This window comes from Castor canadensis, chromosome 19 (genome assembly GCF_047511655.1).
Source record: "Castor canadensis chromosome 19, mCasCan1.hap1v2, whole genome shotgun sequence".
NCBI classification, from domain to species: domain Eukaryota; kingdom Metazoa; phylum Chordata; class Mammalia; order Rodentia; family Castoridae; genus Castor; species Castor canadensis.
In genome coordinates this window covers 27,714,572-27,737,600 of record NC_133404.1, presented here as the reverse complement: position 1 = coordinate 27,737,600, position 23,029 = coordinate 27,714,572, and the positions used below count along the sequence as shown (strand labels likewise).

The 23,029-nt window shown below is 46.0% G+C and overlaps 1 protein-coding gene across 9 annotated transcripts in view; it reads right to left on the bottom strand.

The window, feature by feature from the left end:
- Positions 1–23,029, bottom strand: part of Apba2 (amyloid beta precursor protein binding family A member 2) — a 306,198-nt gene that overhangs the window by 46,175 nt on the left and 236,994 nt on the right. For all 9 annotated transcript variants that reach the window (XM_074061687.1, XM_074061691.1, XM_074061689.1 and 6 more), the window contains one exon: positions 17,155–18,142. In XM_074061687.1, the coding sequence (XP_073917788.1) occupies positions 17,155–18,102 (948 nt within the window). In that variant the 5' untranslated portion in view covers positions 18,103–18,142. The remainder of the gene's footprint in view (positions 1–17,154; positions 18,143–23,029) is intronic.

The window sequence follows — 23,029 nt, the reverse complement described above, 5'->3', positions numbered from 1 at the left end:
TTACCCTCTTAGAAGAAGTTCCCCAGCATGTGGGTTACCTGCATGGACTAGTTTTCCTGAAGGCCTTCCCTGCCTTCCTGAATGGCACTACTTGTCAACCAGAAAATTCTCAAAGGAATCAGTTTAACAACCAGTGAAGGACACTGGGTTAATGACACCCCTTCTACAAATGTTACTGCTAAGGGTGAGAGCTCACTCTTCAGGCAGAGGGAGGGAACTTTGTACCAGATATGGGGAGAGGGGCAATGTCCTCCTCAGGATTAGGACCACCAGTCCTTGTGCCTTAGGGCAACTTCAGGCCAGGGATCATGATTTGCCCAGGGGAACACACCCTGGATGTCAGCATCGCCACTCCACACCCACAGTATGGGGTGTCCACAGGTAACAAAAGGTCTTCCCTTTTCGGCCCTCTCCTCTGTATCAGCACTTCCTCTAACTCCCTCCCCTAACTCTCTCCCAAGTGGGTCGCTCATCACCATGACAACCACATCTCATGATAAACGGCAGGTTGATTTTGAAAGAGGCAGGAGGGTGGGCTTGTGAGGTTTTTTCCTTGGGAGAACCCATCTGGTGCTCTGAGTTTCATCTCAGGGGGTGGGAAGAGGAACTGGCAACAGGGAAATTGCAGCTGAAATTCACATGGTTCAAGGCCCACATGGATTTGGGGCTCCCGGCATCACAGGTAAAGATGTTACTTAAATCCTATTGTGTGCTCCCCCAGAGACAGCAGCCAGTCGCACCTCAAATAAGATGCCAGCCAGGGCTCCCTCAGCACTCCCACAGTCAACAGGACAGCTGAAATCTGGCTCAGCCCACCCACCAAGAGAACACTGTAGGCAAAGCAGATGAGGTGATAAGTGCTGTTGGGATGGAAAGCCCCCCTCCATGGAGCTCCAAGTGCAGAAAATCAACTTGTGGTAGGGTACGGACCTGTCTTGCCACGCTGGGACCCAGGAATAGCTGTTCAGGGCAGAGATAAATGCCCTTAATAAAAAACACTAATGCAAATAAATAATTCTAAAAAGTACTTTGACTCCAGTTGGTACAAAATAAAGTCTAGAATTTTTGAAGTGTCAGTTCTGATTTGTCTGCTTGATAAACTGAAAATACAGCAATGTAACCCACATTACAGCAAATAAGTTCACATCCACTCAGCTCGTGCCATCTGCAATAAAAGCAGAATGTTTTCAAGTATTCTTCAGACTGACAAACGTGTTAGGGACAGAGAACATCGGCTTGAAGCCAGGCACACCAGTGTCTCTACTGCATTGTCACACGTCTGAGCTCAAACATGACCTTGTGACAGAGAAACTCCAGGGCTGATGAATGGCTGAGTTAGGTGATAGGCTTCTCTGGGAATCAATTCATTTTCTCTGTTTACAAAAGAGCCAGTCATCTCTTCTCATCTGATATTCCAACAAAGACTTCTTCCTCCCTTCAACTCAAGTGGGGTCAGCTCAGACCCTCTGCACAATGAGAGCTGAGTGGGGACGAGCTGGGAGATAGACCACCAGGGTCAGGTTGAAGGCCTAACTCGGGAGTGTAGACACCTTCTTTCAAAAGCCCTTGAATTCACCTCCTGACACATATGTGGCTCAGAAAGAAATTACAATATTTTTTTTTCTCTTCATTCCTCTTATAATTCAGCTCACTCCTGTTATATTTATCTTGAGGAGAATGGGAGCTTGGGTAAAGGATTTATTCTCATAATAGTTACTCCATATATGTGATTATCTTTTTGAAGCGGATATGTGGGTTAAAAATACCACAACAGGACACATTGGGGACACCAGCCAGTCAGTAGTCCATCAAAATCTCTAAGCAGGGCTATGAATGCGAGGGAAGAAGGGAAGGTGAATCCCCTAATGAACCCCTGTATCAGACTCACCATGAACATTTTATACTAAAAATTATTCATCATCTCTCTCAATACAAATTGTTTCCATTTTTTATTGTGGCAAAATACACACTGCATAAATTTTACCCTCAATTACTTTTAAGTGTACAGTTTGGTGACATTAAACACATGTATAATGTGGTCCAACTACTGCCACCATCCAGATCTGCAACTCTTCATCCTGCAAAACCCCAACTCTAAACCCACCTGAATTCTATTAACTGGCCATCCTGCGTCGCTGTTTGCCAAGCCTACTAAGGAACTGATGGTCTGCCATCTCTACTTAGGCCTGGCTTTGTTCTCCGTGCCCGACCACCGGACCACCTGGATGCTTTCTGTTGTATCGTCATTGTGTTTCCACAAAGCCCAGTAAAGGGCAAGTGGTGAGTGGACATGCCTGGCACAGCATTTCAGAATAAAACTATTTTTCTAAACTCACCTCTGCATTTCCATCCTTCATCAAGAACCTTCCATAGCACAGTGTGTCTTGCACTTTCCAGGCCACCTCGTGTTGAGAACAGGAAAATGCACGTAAGAGAGGTCCTACCTGGCACAGTTCACAGCCCAGCTCCGAGACAGAATTCAGTGATCCTGCCAGCCTTGAAGCTCCCTCATCAGCAAGGGTATAAACAAATTCATGATAACCAAAAGCCAGCCCTGTGGGCAAAGGCCCAAGGAGCTGAAGAGCCCAGAAATGACCCTCCAGGTGTTGGGGCTGTTATTTATTTATCTATTTATTTTCATTTCAGAGTGACCAGAACCCTTGTGAACTATCAGTGGGAATGGAAAATACTCTGTCATTTTTTGTTCTTCACAAAGATTTTCAGCTCCTAAACAAGGTAAATGCTGAATGACCATATGAATCAGCCCTTCCACTCCTGGCTGTATACCCTCAGAGTTGAAAGCAAGTGTCTGTGCAAAAACCAGGACACGCACATTTATGGCAGCACAGTCACATCAGTCAAAAGGCAGAATCAACCCAAATGTCTGTGGATGGTTGAGTGTCAGAACACGGTGTGGTAAAGGCATGCCACAGAGTCTCATTCAACCTCCCCCCAAAAAATGAAGTACTGACACATGCTACAACAGGAACCCTGAAATCAGGCTGAGGGAAATAAGTCATACACAAAAGTTACATATTACATGATTCCATTTAATGAACTATCCAGAACAGGTAAATCCACAAGAGAGAAAACACACTTGTTGTTAGGCTAGGGGAGGGGGTGGCGAAATGGGAGCAATTGCTTAATGGATATGAGGTCTCCTTCAGGTGATGAAGAGCTTGCTGCATAATGTCACACTAAATGCCACTGTTCCTTTGAAAAGAGTTACAATGTCAAATTCTATGCTAGCTGTGTATTGCTACAATTTAAAAATAGGGGGACTGAGAATGTAGGCCAGTGGGAGAGCTTCTTGCCTAGCCTGAGTGTGGCCTTGGACTGCATCCCCAACACTAAACAAACAAACAAACAAATAAAATGGGAGCAAAGAGTAACATGAGCCCTCTAAGGTTCTAAACAAGACTTCTACAAGATCCATTTCAGCTAAGCACTAAACTCCTGTATGAAGATCTCGCACTGGTGTGGGGAAGACTTACCCTTGTATGGTAGACACACAGGCCCAGTGGAAGGACTGGCTGAGACAAGGGCAGGCCATACAGGGCCTCTGCCACAAGGTCTCTTCCCTCCTGCTTCCATGTCTATACACAGGGATGTCACACTGGGGTCTGTGTGGGGAATGTAGGAGTTCCCTGCTTAGTGAGATGAGTGCTAGAGAACCAGCGCTCAAGTAAGAAAATCTCCACCAACCCTTTCTAAAACAGTTGCTTGGTGACCACTACTGTGACTTTTTCCACTGGTTGCACTATTTGGTTGTACTAGATACCTGCAGTTTTTTGTGTTGCTAATCCAAAGGCGAGAAGTCCTGTGCACACACAGAATCTAACGACAGCAGGCCACTAGCCCACTAGAGCTAAAAAGCAGTCGTTTGACTTTACTGACAGCTCAAGCCTGCGGTTCTCCTGGGGGCCTGACCTGGGACATTTCCTGAATTCCCTTAGCTGTTCCTCACTTAGCCTTGAGCCCTGTACACACATTCTGAGAAAATTCAGTTGACATCTGAAAAAGGAGTGAAACAAAGGTGCCCGAGTCGAAAGGAAAGTAAATGGCCAATACTAAGTCAATATTAGACTTCAATTTCCAGAGGGCATTTTCTATGTTTAACTTCTATTAGTCTACACAGGCCACCATGCCCAGCATGGAATTGCCATTACTGGATCTCTGCTGTCCTAATAGAAAAGGGGGACCTTAGTTTCAGTCAATATGATTACTTCTAAATAACACATATAACAGTGTAGACTAACACTGAAGATACTAAAACCCCAGAATTTAAAATACAAGTCTCCCCAGGTAATATATAAAGAAGAGAGCAACCATCCAGTTAGCTTCCAATAAATCTCCCTGTTCAACTTTTATGAATATACAGAGTAGATGTTGCTTTTTTAAAACTGTGAGGAGGAAGAGAGAGTAATGAATTAAGTAGATTTAACAATCCATTTACAATGTTCGGATTTTTTACTTTTTTTTTTAAACTTTATAATGCTATAAAAGCAATTTGCATTCAGTAGAAACTGTACTTCAAGCTATGAATCTGGATCTTTTCCTGGAAAATGCAGTCTAATAGTCTCTGTCAGCAGCGGGCCAAGGACCCCATCAGTCATGAGATCAGGAAACAATAAATATTTTACAGTGTGCTAAGTTGTGAAATTCTCCAGGTTAGGAATAAGAAATACATTTTTACTTCAGATATTTTCTATTTGTGACTTATGGGTTTATTGGGATGTAACCTCACTGTAAGTTGAGGGGTCCCTCTATATGGTATTATTTAATGGTATTTGTACCATTATTTAATGGTATGGTATTAACAAGGTATTCCCTCAACCACTTCCCTATAAGCCCATAGCATATAACATGAAAATCACCTCTAATACTCCTACCTAAGTGAGATCGTGTCCGATACTAAACAAGACCTAGAAAGAGAGGAAGGAAAGCTCCCTTTCCCATTCAGGATGTGGTATTAAATATTCTCCAGAAAATTCCTGAGATGTGACCACAAATATGAGTAGATGATCTAGATTGGCTCAAGACAGTTCAAAGGCTAAAGCCCTTTCTTTTCTTTCTTTATCATGGTAAATACACATAAAGTGTACCATGTTGACAATTTGTACGAATACAATTGAGTAGCAGCAGGTACAGTCACACTGTTGCGTAAGCATCCCTATTATCCACCTCTAGAACCCTTTCCATATTGCAAAACTGAAACTCCATATCCATTAAACCCTAACACCCTGGTCCTTCCACTCCCAGCCCCTGGAAACACCACTCTGCTTTCTGTCTCAGGCACCTCATGAAAATGGAGTCACACAGCATTTGTCCTTCTGGGTCTGGCCCATTTCACTCTGAAAGATTAATCTGTGTTGTATCTTGTGGTGTCAAAATCCCTTTCCTTTTCAAGGCTCAATAATATCCCATTGTAAGTAAAAAGCCTTTTCTTTGGCCTTTTTATCACTATGACTGCATCACAGAAGAGCAAGAAATCTTTCCATAAATCCCAGAAAAAAGCTAGCGGGCCATGATCTCTATACATAGACCAAACTGTCCATATTTTATGGACAATAAAATGGGATCCCTTGGGTTAATTCATTCTCTTGCCTTCTTCTTGGAGTTCAAAAGTGGGGGTGAGGTTAAATGTTAATGAGATATTAAGTAAGAGAAACCTCAGACACCAATCTCTCCTCCTAGCATCTCCCACAATTTGCAAATAGAATGTAATGATGCACCAAGAAAACCAGTAAAGAAGATTAACACTGATATTAATCCCCTCTTAAAGATTAATATGGATAGTTCTAAAAGTGGCTGGCATGCTATCTTTTATATACTTGGGCCCTAAAGGAGGGAGGAGGAAAACAAAAGAAAGGCCTGGGGATGTAGAGCACTTATCTAGCATGTGCAAGGCCCTAGGGTCCATCCCCAGCACTAAAATAAATAAAAAATAATAATACCTAAGGAACAAATAAATTCAGCAGGGCATAGATCATACTAAAGAAAAGTTTCTACTTTCAGTGTCTAGAAAAGAAAAAATAAGAGTGGCAAAAGGAACCCAGGCACCTGAGAGACCTGGCCTACGTGTAGCATAGTCTCAGTTTGAGAGCACCTGAGGAAGATGCTGGGTGGGCCAGTCTGTATCGGGGGAGGGGGACGCAATGGCCAAAAGTCAGTAGACCCACAGAACTTAGAGTAAAGGTCAGGAAAAGACACCTCCCAGTTGGGCTGCTTTGAGGAGAAGCAGTGGGCCCAAAGGCTGGGTAGGAAGTGTCAGAGGGCAACTAGAATACATTAAAAACTACAGTGGGCAGAGGGGTCTCAGTGACAGAATCAGAGGCCACATATAAGCATGTAGGTCAAAGGACAGAAGGAAGGGTAGCCAAGGAGAAAGGACGATGAATGGGAAATACTTTCCCAACAGCAACACCTGTCCAACCAGCCCTCTTCCCCTGAGCCAGTCTCATGTTGCAGAATCCTCCCATCCAATGCCCAGCACAGGTTCACTGACATGAACAGCTGGTCTGCAGCCGCAGCAGGCCATGCCATCCATGGGTTAGCATGAAGGACAGTACATGACTTGATCTCAATAAATATCTCTGAAATGGACCAGGATCTGGTTCATGGATGCAGACCTGGACTGTGTGTCAGCTGTTGAAACTAGAGAAAGCATACAATGAGCTTCTGAAAACCAAGTTCTGAACATCCTTCAACTCCAATTGTTTGGGCCTTGGCTTGGTCTCAGGTGCAGAGAGACCAGCTTCTCTTCTGTGAAGGTAGATGGTAGAATCAGCTGACAAACCTGGACTGGACAGGCTGTGGAAGGCACCACTTGCTCCAGGGGCACCATTCTATCTGTCACAACATGTCTCAACATGTCTGAGTTGTTCTAAGTTTTCCTGAACTGCCTGCAACACTGGGGAGCCCCTATCACCATAGTCCCATGTCATTTTTTAATAACTAATTAGCATCAACTGTGACCTGGATGCTGCGGGATGAGAGCCCGTGACTGCCATGCTACATTTTCGTATCTCCAGTGACCATACCATGTGTGACATTATGCATTTCTGCGTCTTATGTTCAGCCCCATGGGCTTCCTTCCCAAACAAACGATGTTTCTAAAAATTCTTGCATGAAGCTCTGTACTTCCTAGGGATGTCATGTGACTAATGAGTTTTGTCAGCTCGATGTCTGTCCAGCCTCTGATAAGTGTCAGGCACCATGTGAGTGCTGCAGGTGTCCCTGGTATCCCTGGGAGCAAACAGTGGGGGGGTACACACAGGTCAGCTCCCTGCCTCAGATCCTGTACCCCCTCTCTCAGACCCCACAATCTGCTCTAGACACATACCACTGGCAAATTAGTGCAATTCAAGACAATATCACACACAGTGATCATTCTCTCCCTGGTGGCGCCTCCTCAGGTCCCTCCCTTTTCTACTCCTGAGGGTGGCTCTCTGCCCTCCTAATCCCCCAGATCTGGGGGAACCTTGGTAGCTACAGACAGTAAGTAATTTCTTCTCAGCAAGTTTCCCCACATCTGCCTTGCTACCTTTGGCCTTCCTGATGTTCCCACCCCTCAGCTCCTACACCACAGTTCTTTCCTAGCTCCCTTCCTCATCCACGGTGACCCTACTCTGTTTCCCTTTCATTGCTATCTTCATTCAGGTCCTCTGCCTTCCCCTTGTCCTCTTTGTGGGCTTACAACCCATCAGTTATAGCCCCACTCCATGCTGAAGACACCACACACCTCTATGTTCAGTCTCACCTCATTGGCTGACTTCTCAAAGGCCCCTCAAAGTCCCAGAGCCTCTGTACTTCTCAGCCACTCTAGAGCCCATCCCTAAGACTGCCTGAACTTAGAAGAAGGCTGACACCCCTCAGAGCACCCAGTCCCACCTGGATGGGAGTGGTGGGGGTGGGAGAGAGCAGTCTCTTGTCTGCCTCTCTCCAGAAGGAGTTTCAGATGCAGGACCATGCTCTTTTTGACCTTTGTGTCCCTGGTACCTGGGGTACATAATTTGCATGAATTGGGTGGGAAGGAGTGTGGATCTAGCCAGCTTAGGACATGAGGGTGGCCTGGTGTGACAGAGTCAGCTTTGAAGAAAGCTGGGGAGAAGGTGCCTAGGGTTAAGAGAACCTCTGACAGCATTTTGAGTTAGTAATGGATGAGACCAGCTTGTGTGACTGGAAGACAAGTGTGGGGTTCTCAGTTAAATTCCTATTATAAATCGGGTCTGAGAAAACCAGGGAAGTCATGAGAGTTGTCTGAGGGTCTCCTGTCCCCTAAATTGGGAACAGCAGAACAGGAGGCAGAGGATGTGCCAAGATGGCGTGGGAACCCAAGTCTGAGTTGTGCTTAGTACTCCTATGCCATCTATGATACAATCTGACATATAGTTGGGAGTTATTTTTGGTGAGCCTCTACTACCATAGTCCTCTATCATTTTTAATAACTTTTTAGTATTGACTGTGACCTAAATGCTGTGGGTAAACCCTGTGACTGCCATGCCACACTGTCACATCTCAGGTGAGCATATCATGTGTGGTACTATGCACTTCTTTGTCTGTGACAGCCACCCCCACTCCATCCACCCGACTTCAGGGTGGCCCTGGTCAGTCCAGGTTCACCTCCTATCCTGCCTCACCAGCTAGGGTTACCTCTCCCTGTGTCACTCCTGAGGGCGGGGCCACCATCTTGCTCCACTGGTGTCCTTAGCCCTGTCCAGCATGGGTTGTACTCAAACAGCCTCCTCAGCACCCCAAGATTCTCTTGACATAAAACTCATCATTGGGGGAGCACTACAAGCCCCTTACCATGTATCTACACCCAGACCCAGACCAACCTTCCTCCTCATGGCCCCAGGAGAGGGGTAGGCATTAATGCAGGTCACGTGTCTGGAATGTTCCAGAGCCTGGAGCTACTGCAGTGGGGTGGGGTCCAGGCATTCTGGCTGTGGCACCTGTACTCCTAACACTGCCTTCTGCACTCTCCCAAGGTCTGGACAGGGGGAGGGGGACACACAGATTCTAGACAGCAGTTAGTAATTTACTCCAACAATTCCTACATGTTAATGAAAATGTTCTTTCAAAGTTCAAGATGTCGGTAATGCCCACTACCTTGATTTAATCCTTACACACTGTATACATGATTGATTATCACGCTGTATCCCCTAAACAAGTACAATGAAAATCATAAATGTAAATAAATTAATCAAGTTTTGAAAATTGAAATTCTGGCTCTAACAGGATTTTGAAGTACTGCAAATAATCTGAGTCCTGATAAATAAACTGCTCCGTGACAATAACAGCCAGCTCTGGTGAGAGATCACAAAGATGCTCTCTAAAAATTAAATAGACCAGTTCTGCTGACCGAGCAAATGGGCCCAGAATATCAAGAGTGGAAGCTCAGACCCAGCAAGTGCCTGTGAGGGTGGTGTGGGAGGGTGACTTTGGTGGGGGGCAGGATGGCATATGGCTAACAACATCATCAGCACCCACAAGAATTCATGGTTCCAGACAGTGCTGGGCATTATAAAGCTAGGTCCAGAGGTCACCTGTCACTTTCCTGGGAGAGGAAGGTGCTGGGAAAGGCCCTGCGCGCACAACAAGGTACACTGAAACCACATCCAAGTGCAGATGCAAGAGGGCTGACTCTGATGCCCGATGAGCAGGGCAGGCAGGAGGAGTGGGATCCAGAAGCTGTGGGCAGGGCTATGGGAGGGAAGAGTCCAGCTGTATTCTGCCAAGCCGGGGGCTGGAGGACCTTCCCCTGGTCGGGCTAGGTGAAGGTCTCCATGATCCCCAGAAACTCCGTTCCTCAGCACCAGCTGCAGGCTCCATCCAATGTGGAGTGCAAGCACCAAAAGTGCTCTTTGCATGGCCCCTGTCTGCACATCTGCTGCTCTGCTGCATACAAATGAAGGGGGCACCTGGGTACCGACAGGCCACAATGCTCCTCTCTCGGTCCTCTTCTGTAAAGCAGGAGCTAATACTTGCTTTAAATGCCCACCAAATGGGGCACCAAATAGTGCCACTGCCTCCTACCTAGGGGGTAGGTCAAGGTTACCTGTGCACTTAGCACCCTCTCTGCCTATTTCGCTCCAGCTTTCTTATTGCAATCTCACAAAGACCTTTGCAAAACAAGGCTCGATTGAATGCCAAGTCACAGCTAAGGCAACTCTGCAATGAGCACTGATGGATATGAGTGTGTGTTCACTGTGGCCTCGGGTCCTGTATCACGCCTCACTTTAACTGCTGTATTAAGTTGGCTATGATGTATTGATTTTCTTTTTTTCCTATTATCAGAGGGCTCTTTCTAGAAAGCCCTAGCTGGGTTGGTGATAAACAGAAATCATGAAAACCTCAAATAATCAAAACAAGCGTTTGGTTTGTGGACCCCTGCTGCGGAGCTGCTGTGTACGGCTGTTGTGTAAATCAAATGCTTTCAGCTGAGTGATTGTTGAGGTCCTAGACCGGGAATACCTGCCACGGTCAAAGAAATCAGTCTCTAAAGGGAGAGATTCAGAACAGAGAAGCAAAGTGGCTTACCATACCACAGTCCTCTGGGGCAGTGGGGAGGAATACTCCATACCCTGATGCTCGGTACACCTCCCAGGAGCACCCAGGGAACATGCCATCCATGGCCACCTCATGAACCTATGGAGCCAGGAAGTGCGGTGTTGGACAGACATGCTCTGGCAGTGACCCCAAGAGTACAGCTGAGTGACTCTGGGGAAGCACGAATCAGCAAACAGCTCCCTTACAGGGAGGGGCACCAATGACTTGTCAGGTCCACAAAGCTCACCCCTGGAGCCATGACACAAGCCAGGCAGTGGGTGCCTGGCTGGGGTCCTTTATCCACTCTCACTTTACAGTGCCAGATGGAAGAGGCTCATAGCAGTGGGTATAGAAATACCAGTTCTATCAGGACACTCAGGATGAGCTGGGTGGGACTAAACCACACATTCTTTAATTGCTGCATATTTTAAAAACAATGTATTTCAGCACAGGTCAATAAAATTAAGAAAAATTCCATATAAACTTCTCTACTTGACTTGTTTGACCTGTAGCCTGTGCCCTCATGAAGTCAGGACATGTCAGCACCTGAGGCTGGGACAATTTGGCAGACTGGAGCCTCCATGTCTAACGGTCATCTCTCTGGTGACATGACATGCTCACTGGGGACAGCAGAGCACACCAAGCCTTTTAAAACCAAGGAAACAGACAAGAATAGCACTCTCCAAGAGGAACTTGGCTCAGTTCATTATGGGTTGGTGGCCTCATGGGCACACCGTACACAACCAAACATCTCCTTTTCTGGAGGCCCATCCAGGCTTCCAGTGCAGTGTCAGTCATTCTTTTGGATGTCATCATCTGATTAGCTCTTTCAAGCTTTGTAACCAAAGGTGAGGTATTTATTCCATGTGGGCTCAACTTCCTCATCTGTACTGTGAGACTAACCTCCTTACTATCTTTTTGTGCTGTTCTAGGGATTACTGAGATCAGACTTAGAGCTCTTCACATGGTGCTGCAGACCCTACCACCAGCACTACCTCCATCAGCCCAGGAGCCTTCTACAAATTGCAAAAAAAAGAAACATTAAATCTGCAGAAATGAAGGGTCCCAATGGTGACGAGGGTGACAATCTTCCCATCATCACCATTTGGGTGGATGTTGAATGATCCTGAAATCGAGCCATTCAGGGAGAGGTCTTTGGGGATCATGTGTTCTAGGCCTTTGTCCCCTAGGATGTGAAGCTTGGGTTGATATTTTCCCCATAGATCCTGCTTGAAGAGAGTAAGGACAATCAACACTGGTATCACTGCTACAGCAGTGTATTTGGGACCAAAGGGAGTTCATTTGTAAACAACAAGTGAACCTCCAAGAAGTTGCCCAAACTCATTTGCCAACTAAATAAGGTTGACCCTCTGCATCTGTGGTTCCATATCTGGGGGTTCAACCCCAGATGGATGGAAAATAATTCAGAAAAAAAGAAAATGCATCTGTTTTGAACAGATACTGCCTTTTTTTCTTGTTACTATGCCACTAAACAATACAGTCTAACATCTATTTGCACAGCTCTTACATTAGAAGTATTATATTATAAGGTATTATAAGTCATTGTATTATCTAGAGATAATACAAAGTATTGAGAAGATATACATAAGTTATAGGCACAAATGCTATACATAATACTTTTATAAGGGACTGGAGCCTCATGGATTTTGATATCTACAAAGAGTCTTGGAGCCCTTGCACAAGGAGGAATGACTGTATAGTCAAGTGTCTTTCCTGTTATGTAGTCCTGTTATGTTGCTACAAACACTGACTTTGTGAATACAGAACAACTGCTCCTAGGAGATACCAGGTTAGGTTCCTGCAAGCCTTCAGTCATATTTTTGTCAATCAATTGATAGAGAACCTTGTTTTATGTATGTTTCTGTTTTAAAGATACCTCCTCGAATAGATGCTAATCGCAAATAATTATATCCAATATTTCTTTATAATAAAAAAACTAGTTAAGAAAAATACAACATTTTCCTGACACTGGATCACAGGAGCATAAATTTCATGGGCTTTCAGTCTGTCCACTGTGATTGTTTTAATTACTCATTATCTCATGAACCTGCAAATTGAGCCACGTACCTTCTTTTCCATAATTTCATCAAACATGGTAGATGTTACTATAGCACTTTCCAAAGTGTGAGGCACACACAGGTCACCAAATTTCCTTTCCTTTTTCTGGATGCACCTTGATATTGATCATGAACTGTTTATTAACAATGAACAGGTGGCCGACAGCCCTAATGGCTTACACCTAAACAAAGTTCATCTAACACACATTTTTCCTCCTGAGGGCACATGGCACCCTTCTTGTGCTTAGGACAGAACTTTAGCATTGCATTTGGAGGGTAACTTTATCACCACAATTAAAAAAATCATCAAGCCAGGTGCCATGAATCACACTTATAATCCTACCTACTTGGGAGTCTGAGATCAGGAGGATTGCAGTTTGAGGCCAGCCTCGGCAAATAGTTCACGAGCCCTCATCTCCAAAATAACCAGAGCAAAATGGACTGGAGGTGTGGTTCAAGCAGTAGAGTGCATGCTTTGCTTGCATGAAGCGTTGAGTTCATATCCCATTCCCATCCAAAAGAAAAAAAAATCACCAACAAGAATGCAAAAAATAAATAAATAAATAAGGCACTTTATAGACTGCGAAGAGGTTGCAGTATAAAGACTGAAACAAGAAGGCAATGCCTTGCTCAGCCTCAGCTGGGGACTCAACCTGGTAGCTCTTAGGTTTCCCCTCTTTGCCCGTATCTGCAAATGACTGCAGAAGAGTCACAAGTATTGGCTTTAGGATTCTCAGAAAATTACAACAAGTACACAAAGTCACAAATACAGAGCCCACAGGTATTCAGGGTCAAACTGGACTTTATTTACAACAACTCTAACAACAGGCTTCGGGAAATCCCAATTCAGGTTTCCCAAGACCGACAGTTTGTCTCTGCGATTTAAAACTCTCTGTAATAAAGTTCCACAACACCATGTGGTCTCTAATATCATGCTCCCCATCACCTCAGGGCAGACCCCTTGGTCTATTGGAGTTGCACAATTGGCGCCCTTTCAACACACACAGCATTCTAGAGCACAAGAGGGTTCCAGAGGCCACACAGTCACCTTCCTGTCGCACACAGGAACTCATCTTCTATATGGGTCAGACTAAAATAGTACCCACTGTAAGTTCACCACCCAGTTTGGGAAGAAAGAACCATGCAAATGAATCCCCCTGTGGAAGGGTGACAGATTGGTCATTCATGTCTTAAAAATGCCATGGAGATGATGAAAATAATATGAGCAAATTCTAAGGAAAACACCTACAGTGAAAAGCATATGAAATGGAAAAAAATCAAAACCCCAAAACATAAAAGTCAAGGATTGAACATTCACAGAAGAGAAACCATCAGACAAGGAAACCATGGGGACATTTCAGTGGTTAACACTGATGTATAGTACAGGAATTTATCCTCAGGTATGATACCAAAAGAAAGAGAACATTTCATGCAAAGACGTCTCTGCCAGCTTTATATTCAGGACAAAAATGCCTTCTACACCCTGTGTGTCACTGCAGGATCTGCACCGACAAATCAACGTGTGGCCCATGACCAAATGTAACATTAAAAGGTCAATAAAAATAATCATGGAAATTATATGGCAACATGGAGAAATGTTTTAAGACAGAGCTCAATGACAAAATTACATCTGGGCCAAACGACAGCTGTGCAATTCATGTTCAGCATTACAGTCTGAAAAGGACACAGAAAAGTGAAAACAGCTCTATATGCTGGGGTGGTGGGGTGGTGGGAATGAAGTTTTCCTCTTCTCTTTGCTAACTCTGTGGTATTTATTGTCACACAATGGCTAAATGAAAGCTATTCAATACAGGCTGAATATCCCTTATACAAAAGGTTAGGGACCACAGTGTCTTGGATTTGGGATTTTTTTTTCAGTTTGGAATACTTTTTGGGAATAGAATCCAAGTTTCAATGCAAAATCCATTTATGCTTCATGTGCACCTTATACACACAGCCTGAAGTAATTTTACACAACATTTTCAGCACATCTGTGTTTTGGCTATACCTGTCTTGGGAGGTGAGGTGCAGAATTTTCCACTTGTAGAATTATGTCAGCAAAGTTTCAGACGTTAAGGGTATTTCAGAGTTTAGATATTCAGATTAGGAATACACAACCTATAACCTTAATGGTATCAATGACTTACTTTTTCAAGCTTTAAAATGAGTACAAAAGAGAAGAGGGACACTGTGGAAGTCTTTCCTTCAACGACACCACTTTTCCAACTTGCATGTGGCATCTTTGAATTGCAAATTAGGATTCAGCAGTTCTGGGTTAAAGCCTAGTGATGCCCACATTGCTGGACCCCAAACCACACTTTAAAAGCTATGATCTAAAGCATGTAGGTGGCCAATGTCACCCACTTCTCCCTCAGTCTCTCTCTTGCCACAGCCTTTACTCTAGGCAGCACTATCCTAAAAGTACAGATGTCACGAAGGTGTGCTGGGGACTCAGTAGCACCCAGAGCACCTCTTGTGAGCCAGGCTTCCCTTGGCTCCTGGCCCAGCTTGGCTTTCCCCTGGGAAGTAAGAGATTTCTTCTCAGGAAAGGAAGCTGTGATTTTATTAAACAAGACACCACCAAATTACCCAGTGCATGTTCTTTACACAGAATCTTGCTTTCAGGGAGATGTCTACCACCAGTGGCTAACTGCGGTCCAATTTCAGAGTTCGCCATATGAAATGGGCTGCTGAGCCTACAGGACATGAAGAGCCTGTCTACCAGCACCAGACCCTGTAGCATCCTCCCAAGGAGCAATCAGAGTCCTTCATTCATCAAACCCTGGTCAGTCCTGAGCTGGGAATGGCTAGGCTCTCCCCTGGCTGGAATTAGTTTATGAATGAATGGATGAATTAGTGAACGAATGAATGAATTATTGAATGAATGGCAAATACAAAAAGCTATCCGATCATTAGCCAGCTTAAATGAGCTTTTCTAGTGTCTTAAATAACATTTGCCTTGAGGACACACTCTGCTTAGGGACCAAAGTCACCTGCTTTTGCACTCAATGTCACTTCTCTGAAGAGCAGACTTCCTTCTTGTCCATCACAATGATGGCCTGGGATGTCCCCTACTCCACCTGCCCTTCAAACAGCCACCACCACCACTTCATTCACTCATTCATTCACACCCACTCATTCAGCCTCCCATCTCTTCAACCCAAAGGTCTGTGGAATTTCACTCAAATTAGCATCTGCCTAGCACAAAGCAGAAAAAAGAACACAACGCCAGGTCTTTCTCACTCCCCACTAGGCTCTAAAGATAATTTTCTCTTGATAGAATTTTGTAACAACAAAAAGCAATATGGCACACTCCCTGGTGCAGCCTGTATCAATCCCTGCGGTGCCATCACCATTGTTGGGGATGAGTCCAGGCTCCGTGAAAGAGTAAGGACATCGGTGCTTTGACCCAGAGCACAGAGCACCTGCCTTTTGGTGTTGGGGTGAGCTCCCCAACATCCGTTAGCACAATGGCAGTTTCTTTATATCCTACCCCCTATGAATGGAGAATTGCTGTGAGTAGCAGGAACACCTCCAAAGAGAAGTCAACTCATGCTTAATAATCATTAGAAAGAAAAATACGTGCCAGGAATCTAACCATGAGTCAGAATGATGTATATTACAAACACATATTTTCACTGTGTGTGTGTGTGTGTGTGTGTGTGTGTGTGTGTGTACTCATATTTCAAACTCATGAACTCTTCTGGGAAAAAAATAATTAAGGCTTTAAAAATGATGAAAGCAGTCTTCAGAATGGACCAAATTCGAAGATCCTTTATACAAATCCAACCATCACATCATGGTGAGTTTGTTCTTTTCTTTCTTTTTCCCTTTGAAGGGCAGCTTTTCAAATATGTTTATCAGAATAATGCTTCCTGTGCTATAATTAAAAGAAAATGGACTTACGGTCCTCCCCATTGCCCTCACTAGCATGCACTTCTTCTTTGAGACTTTGTCAAACTTTAAAAATTTATTTTTAAATTAGAGTAGGTATCCACTGCTAAGGTCCATCAGGCCTAAGAGTTTTGGAGACAAGTAACTCTGATGCAAAGGCCACTGTGGAATGCACTCAGGCAGCGCAGTGTGTGAACAATAACACTCTCTCCCGCTCCCCGCCAACACACACATCCCCTTGCCAATGCCCTGATAGCCCGAGGAAGTCACCTGGAGAGACAGGAGATTGTCACAGGGATACTCCTCTGCCACAAGAAGATCCAGGGCAGTGGGCTAAAAACTGACCTGAGCAGGGAGGAGAGGAACACTGGCTTCCAATCATCTTTCAATGGAAGACTTCTACTATTAGCTCCTGGATCTGAGGGATGGGCTTCAGAGTGGCCAGAATGTCCCTGAAATATGCCACGCAACTAAGCAAATGAGGGACTAAGCTCACATTTTAAACCAGAAGGCAGCCAGGTCCCTCCCGCAGGTCATCATCACACAGCCTCCCTCTAGCATCTAGTGGGGCTGCACCACAGCTCTCTGGGCCCCTCTGCTCCCTTCCCTGGAGACAGCCAAGACCTACCTGCTCTTGAGGCCACTTTGGCCTATCCTCTGGGGTTCTGGTCTTGGTCTTAAAGCCCCTCTGGGGGTCTCCGGGGTGCTTGGCCTCAGGAGGGAGGTTCAGCGATTTGGGCCTTGCCTCATGACGGCTGGGCCCTAGGCTGGCCTCGCCAGGTGGGCAGGCCTCCGTGGAGTCCCCAGGCCCTGACTCGGGCACATGCTCTGGGCTGGCCTCACTGGCGCTGGTGATGCTAGCCATACTCAAACTCATCTTGATCTCAGCCACAATCTGGTCGATGTCCTCCTCCTGGTCCTCCAGGTCCCCATCCCCGCGCCTCAGGCGGTAGGGGGAGGTGCCACCTGCGTTCCCATTGGCTTCTGTGGGGTAGTAGTCCTGGTATCCCTCTTTGCTGTGACAGTAGGGGCTGTCTTCCTCCTGGTCGTGGGCCTCTAGGATGGACGGCTCATCCTCTGGGATAGGCAGGTGGTCATCTGGGTAGTCCTGGCTGCCTTCGGCACCATGGCCGTGGGGGTGCAGGCCTGCTGAGTCTGTCCACTCCTCCACCGCCTCCTGGCACTCATCGGTGTCCACAGGGCCATGGGTCACGTATTCCTCCCCATTACAGTCCATGCCCTCCAGGTAGCTGTCATCCTCGGGGCAGTAGCGGATGTAGTAGGTGATGCCCTCCTCCTCCTCGGGGAGCCCCTCATCGTAGTCCTCCTCCTCAGAGGTGTTGTTCACATAGTCAGAGCTGGAGTCTCCGTCAGGGCTATGGTTGTGACACTCCTGCTCCTCAGGTGGGGGGCTCTCCGGCCTCAGGGCAGCCAGCTCCAGACCTTTGGGCATGTAGCCATCCGATGGCAGCTCTGAGTCCTCGCTTTCAGGCTCCTGGCCGTGGGGGATGGGGCCTGGCCTGGCCCTGTGGTCCAACATGCCACTCACGGTGCTCTGGCACTTGTGGTGAGCCATGGCAGATGCTCACGCAGCCATCGTCACCCGGAGGCGGTCGCTGTGGGAAGGGACATGGGAAAGAACAGAGTCAGGACTTCACAGACTGTGGCCAGCCCGAGAGGTACACTGCCCGCTCCATCACCTCAGGGGAGGCACAGGAGGATTGCAGTCCAAGGCCAGCCAGGGCGAGACAAGTACGAGACCCTGCCTGAAAAACAACTGAAGCAAAAAGGGCTGGGTGTGTGGCTCAAGCAGTACAGCCCTTGTCTAGCAAGCACAGGCAGTGAGTTTAAACCCCAGTACCACAAAACGAACAACGAAAGTGAAAAGAAACCACAAAGGATCTGACATTCTCACCTGGCTGCCTCACGTGTTACTGTACCAAGGAGGACAGGAGCTAGGCAGAGGGAAAGGCAGCAAGGAGAGTGACCAGGATGCCCACCTCAGGCACCAGAACTCACAAGCTCATTTGTGAACCCTCTACAAGACTCACTCTGTTAGGGGCCTCCCAGGTGACCAAGACAAGATCAGCGTAGTTTCTCTCAAAAGAAAATCAAAACAAAAGAGGGCCACACCTTGTGGATCTTGCCTATAATCCCAGCTACTCTGCAGGTGAAGATCAGGAGGAGGAGATCGAGAGGATCATGGTTCAAAGCCAGCCCAGGCAAAAAGTAAGCAAGATCCCACTTTAACAAATAAGCCAGTTGTGGTGGCACATGCCTGTGAGCCCAGCTATGTGGGACGCAGAGAGAGAAGGATCACGGCCTGGGGCTAAACCTCAGGCAAAGATGGGAGGCCCTATTTGAAAAATAACTAAAGTGCAAAAGGGTTGGGGACATGACTCAAGTGGTGGGGCACCTTCCTAGCAAGCACACAGCCCCTAGTAGTTCAATCCAGTAACAGAGAGAGAGAGAGAGAGAGAGAGAGAAGTAATTTTCATTAATAAGATATAATGAGGATAGATAAGGAGAGACATTAACGCTTCAAGTCTGAATCTGCCCTCCATGGCAAGGTACACAGCAATGGGGACATCAGATTGTACCCTCAGACTAAGGCAATTATGGGGTGTCAATTAAAAATAAGATGCAAATGATGAATAAAGTACATTTTGGGGGAGGACAGAGGTGGAATTCCATATGGAATTAAGGCTGGTATTAGTCCACATTTTCAAATGCTGTTTGAAGTTTTATTTTACCATGTGAAAGTACTACTATGAATTTATAATTGATTTGAAATAAAATTCTATACTACAACAAAAAAAATGAATGTACAGATCATTGAAGACCACATCAGTCTCCCTCCTCGACAGGTTTGTCCTGACCTCTCTGTCCTCCTCAATCCACAGCAAACAGTGGCCACCAAGGGGCTGAATTTGCAGGAACCGTCTTGACTGAGCAACACAGAGAAACTCGACACAGCACCAGCCTCACAGGCTCAGAGGCAGAGAGGGGAGACGAGGAACAACGACGTAACTGTGGTTTACGGGATGTGCATCATGGAGCCACAGGGACCCTGCAATGAGGACAAGGCTTGGACCTAGCGCCCAGGACTCAGCACTTCACTGCCTGCCCCCCCACCACCACACACAGTCACTGGGCAATGTCCACCAGGTATATGACACGTAGGATTTCTCTTTCCATCCAACCTCTCTGCACCCAGCATGGAGATTTGGGAAACAGAAGAACAGAGGAAGACAGACTGGTAAAACACTATCGTAATCCTCCAGAGGACGCCAAGGGCTCCATCAGGAGAGGCGTAGAGAGGGCATACAAGTTTGACTCACTTTCTATTTCTTAGGCTGAGTGTTTACTCAAATGTTCTCTGTACTTTTAAACAGAGAACAGGGAGGCAACACAGGTCCTGTCTGGGGGTTGGTACCAGCAGGAGAGGGGAGGATATAAGGATAGGGTGTAGGAGGCAAATATGGTGGAAATATGTACTCATGTATGAAAATGGAAGAATAAGACCTGCTGAAACCATTCCAGGAATGGGGGGGAAGGAGAAAGATGGAGGGGGTGAATTCAACTATGGTTATATTGTAAGAACTGCTGTAAATGTCACAATGTACCCCCAGTACAACAATAAAAAAAGAAAAAAAAAGAATTTCAACCATTTTATACAGCAAAAATTTAAAAAACGAGCTGCACCTTTATATCATTTGTGCTCTTTTGTTTGTAGTACAGTTATTTACTTTTATAAACTTATTCAAGTAGTTCCCAGTTAAGAAATAGAACCTGCATATTTAAAAAATGGTTATGATGGGGGTGGGTGTGGTGGTGCATGCCTGTCATCCAAGCTATGTGGGAAACTGAGATCAGGAGGATGGTGGTTCCAGGCCAGCCAGGAGAAAAAAAGTGAATGAGACCTTGTCTCAACCAATAAGAATAGGTGGCGTGTGCCTGTCATTACAGTGATAGTGAGAAGTGTAAAATAAGAGGATGGAGGTCCAGGCCAGCTTGGGCAAAAAGTGAGACCATATCTCCAAAAGAGCCAGAGCCAAAAGGGCTGAAGGTATGGTTCAAGTGGTAGAGTGCCTGCTTAGCAAGTAGTAAACCCTGAGTTCAGCCCCCAGTACAGAAAAAAGAAAAGGTTAAGATGGGAAGATGGGGGGCACTGGGTGTGGTGTTACCTGCCTGTAATCCCAGCTACTCTGTAGGTAGAAGGAGGAGAATCTCAGTCTAAGGCTGGCCCAGGCAAAGCACAAGACCCTATCTGGAAACCAAACTAAAAGTGTACTTGCCTAGCAAGCAGGAGATCCTAAGTTCACTCACGAGCACCACCAAAACAGGAAATGGTAAGATGGTAAATTTTATATTATGTTGACTTTACCACAATTAACCAAACTGAAAAAAAAAGAAATGGGATATTAAATTAGAACAGTGAAGATGAGCAAGGAGGAGAGCGGCTCAGTGGGCATTTAGGTGGTGACGGTTAATGGGACTTGGGGTCAGAGGTAGGGACTGAAGATGGAGAAGGTGCCATGGTGACAGGCAGGTGATCTTTGCCCAGGCTCTGAGCTCACATCCCTGCACTCCTCTTTCTTCAATCTTGTCTTCCTGGGGAGCTCATAAACTAATAGCCCTTTACCCCTGTGTCGGCCACAGTGCCCAGAGAAGCACCTTGTTAACAATGGTGTCCCAAGCCTATCTTGCTATGCAGCTGCCTTTACAGATGGTCCTCACCACCACGCTGTGGTCATCCCCAGAAGAACTGAGCCGCAGGTCACCATTTCATCCAGTTCAGACTCTCAGAGTGTGGGTATGATTACTGACAAGACACAAGCTTCCAGCGCGTGACTCCACTGCACAAAAATTCACCGTTGACAGGAAGCCCTGACTCCATCGCCCACACGGGGCTCCCGGATGATTGTCTCTTGGTAACTAGGATGGCATTAGAATGGCAAAAGGTTCCCAGCACTTCCATAGGATGGCCCACAGACCATGGCCCATATGAGGAAAACTGTCACTGGAAAGGAAGCCGTAGGGTATGAACATTCTCCGGAATTACCCCATGCCAAATCCTGAAGCTGGCAGGTCAATTCCAAAGACCTGGTCCCAGGAGAAAATGAGGTGCTGGATGTCTCCCAAAACACTGGTAACCAGAGGCCAGGTCAGGAGCACTGGGCAGCCTCAATGACTTCACACAGGGTGACTGGGCTGTAGGGGGGAATGTAAGGAACCTGGCAATTCTTTGGACATAATTTCCAGAAACAGCAGTCCCCAGTTGTCCTCTCAGAAGCATACTAAAGAGTGGTAACCCGTGGTCAAGGATGTCCAGGCCCTGACTGCCAGGATGGAGGGAAATGGTGTCAGAGGGGACCAGCAGGTGAGCATATAGCGCCTATCCTTGGGGGTGGACCCATCTCTACTGTATGCTGTGTCTCCCGGGGCTTGACACCGGGTTGCACATACGAGTTCAGCCAGCCCTCCTTATCTGTGGGCTCCACATCCACAGATCCAACCAACTGAGGATCAAAACTGTTCTTTACTTTTCTCCGTCTCCCACTATTATTATTATTATTATTATTATTATTATTATTATTATTCTTTGGGCGGTACTGGGGTTTGAACTCAGGGCCTTGCACTTGCTAGGCAGGTGCTCTACCACTTGAGCCATTCCCCATTCCTTTTTTATGCATTAGTTATTTTTCTAATAGAGTCTCACATTTTTGCCTAGGGCTGGCCTTGAACTGTGATCTTCCTACCTATGCCTCCCGCATAGGTGGTGAGACAGGCATCTACCACCATGCCTGGTTTGTTTGTTGAGATGGGATCTTGCTAGCTTTTGGCCCGGGCTGGTCTCAGACTGCAATCTTCCCAATCTTTGTCTTTCAAGTAGCTGGGATTACAAGTATGTACCACCATTTCAGGCCAAAGAATTTTTTTAAAAAATTGTACTATTAAGAACATGAGTAGATGTATCCCTTAAACCAAACACCATTTGCATTGTGTTAGGTGTCATAATTCATCTAGAAATGACTGGAAGTATATGGGAATATGTGTGTAGTTCTACGCAAAGACTAAGATGCTTTATATAAGGGACCAGAGCATCCTCATATTCTGGTTTAGGGCAAGGGCCCGAAAACAAATCCCCAAGGATACTAAGGGACAACTGTATTCACATCCTGTTAGAGAACAACCAGAAGGACACAGAACCTCTTACTTTCTTCAGTTCAAATGTGATGACAATTAAAATCTATAGATGCACTAAGACATATGTACACCCATGCCTACAGAAAACACCGTCTAAGATTTAAGGACTAAAATATCCATGTTAAAATGCCCACAATGGGAACAGGCACTGGTGGGTCATGCCTGTAATCCTAACTACTCAGGAGGCAGAGATCAGGAGGATTGAGGTTTGAGGCCAGCCCCAGGCAAATAGTTTGTGAGACCTTATCTCAAAATACCCAACATAAAACAGGGCTGAAGCAGTGGCTCAAGTA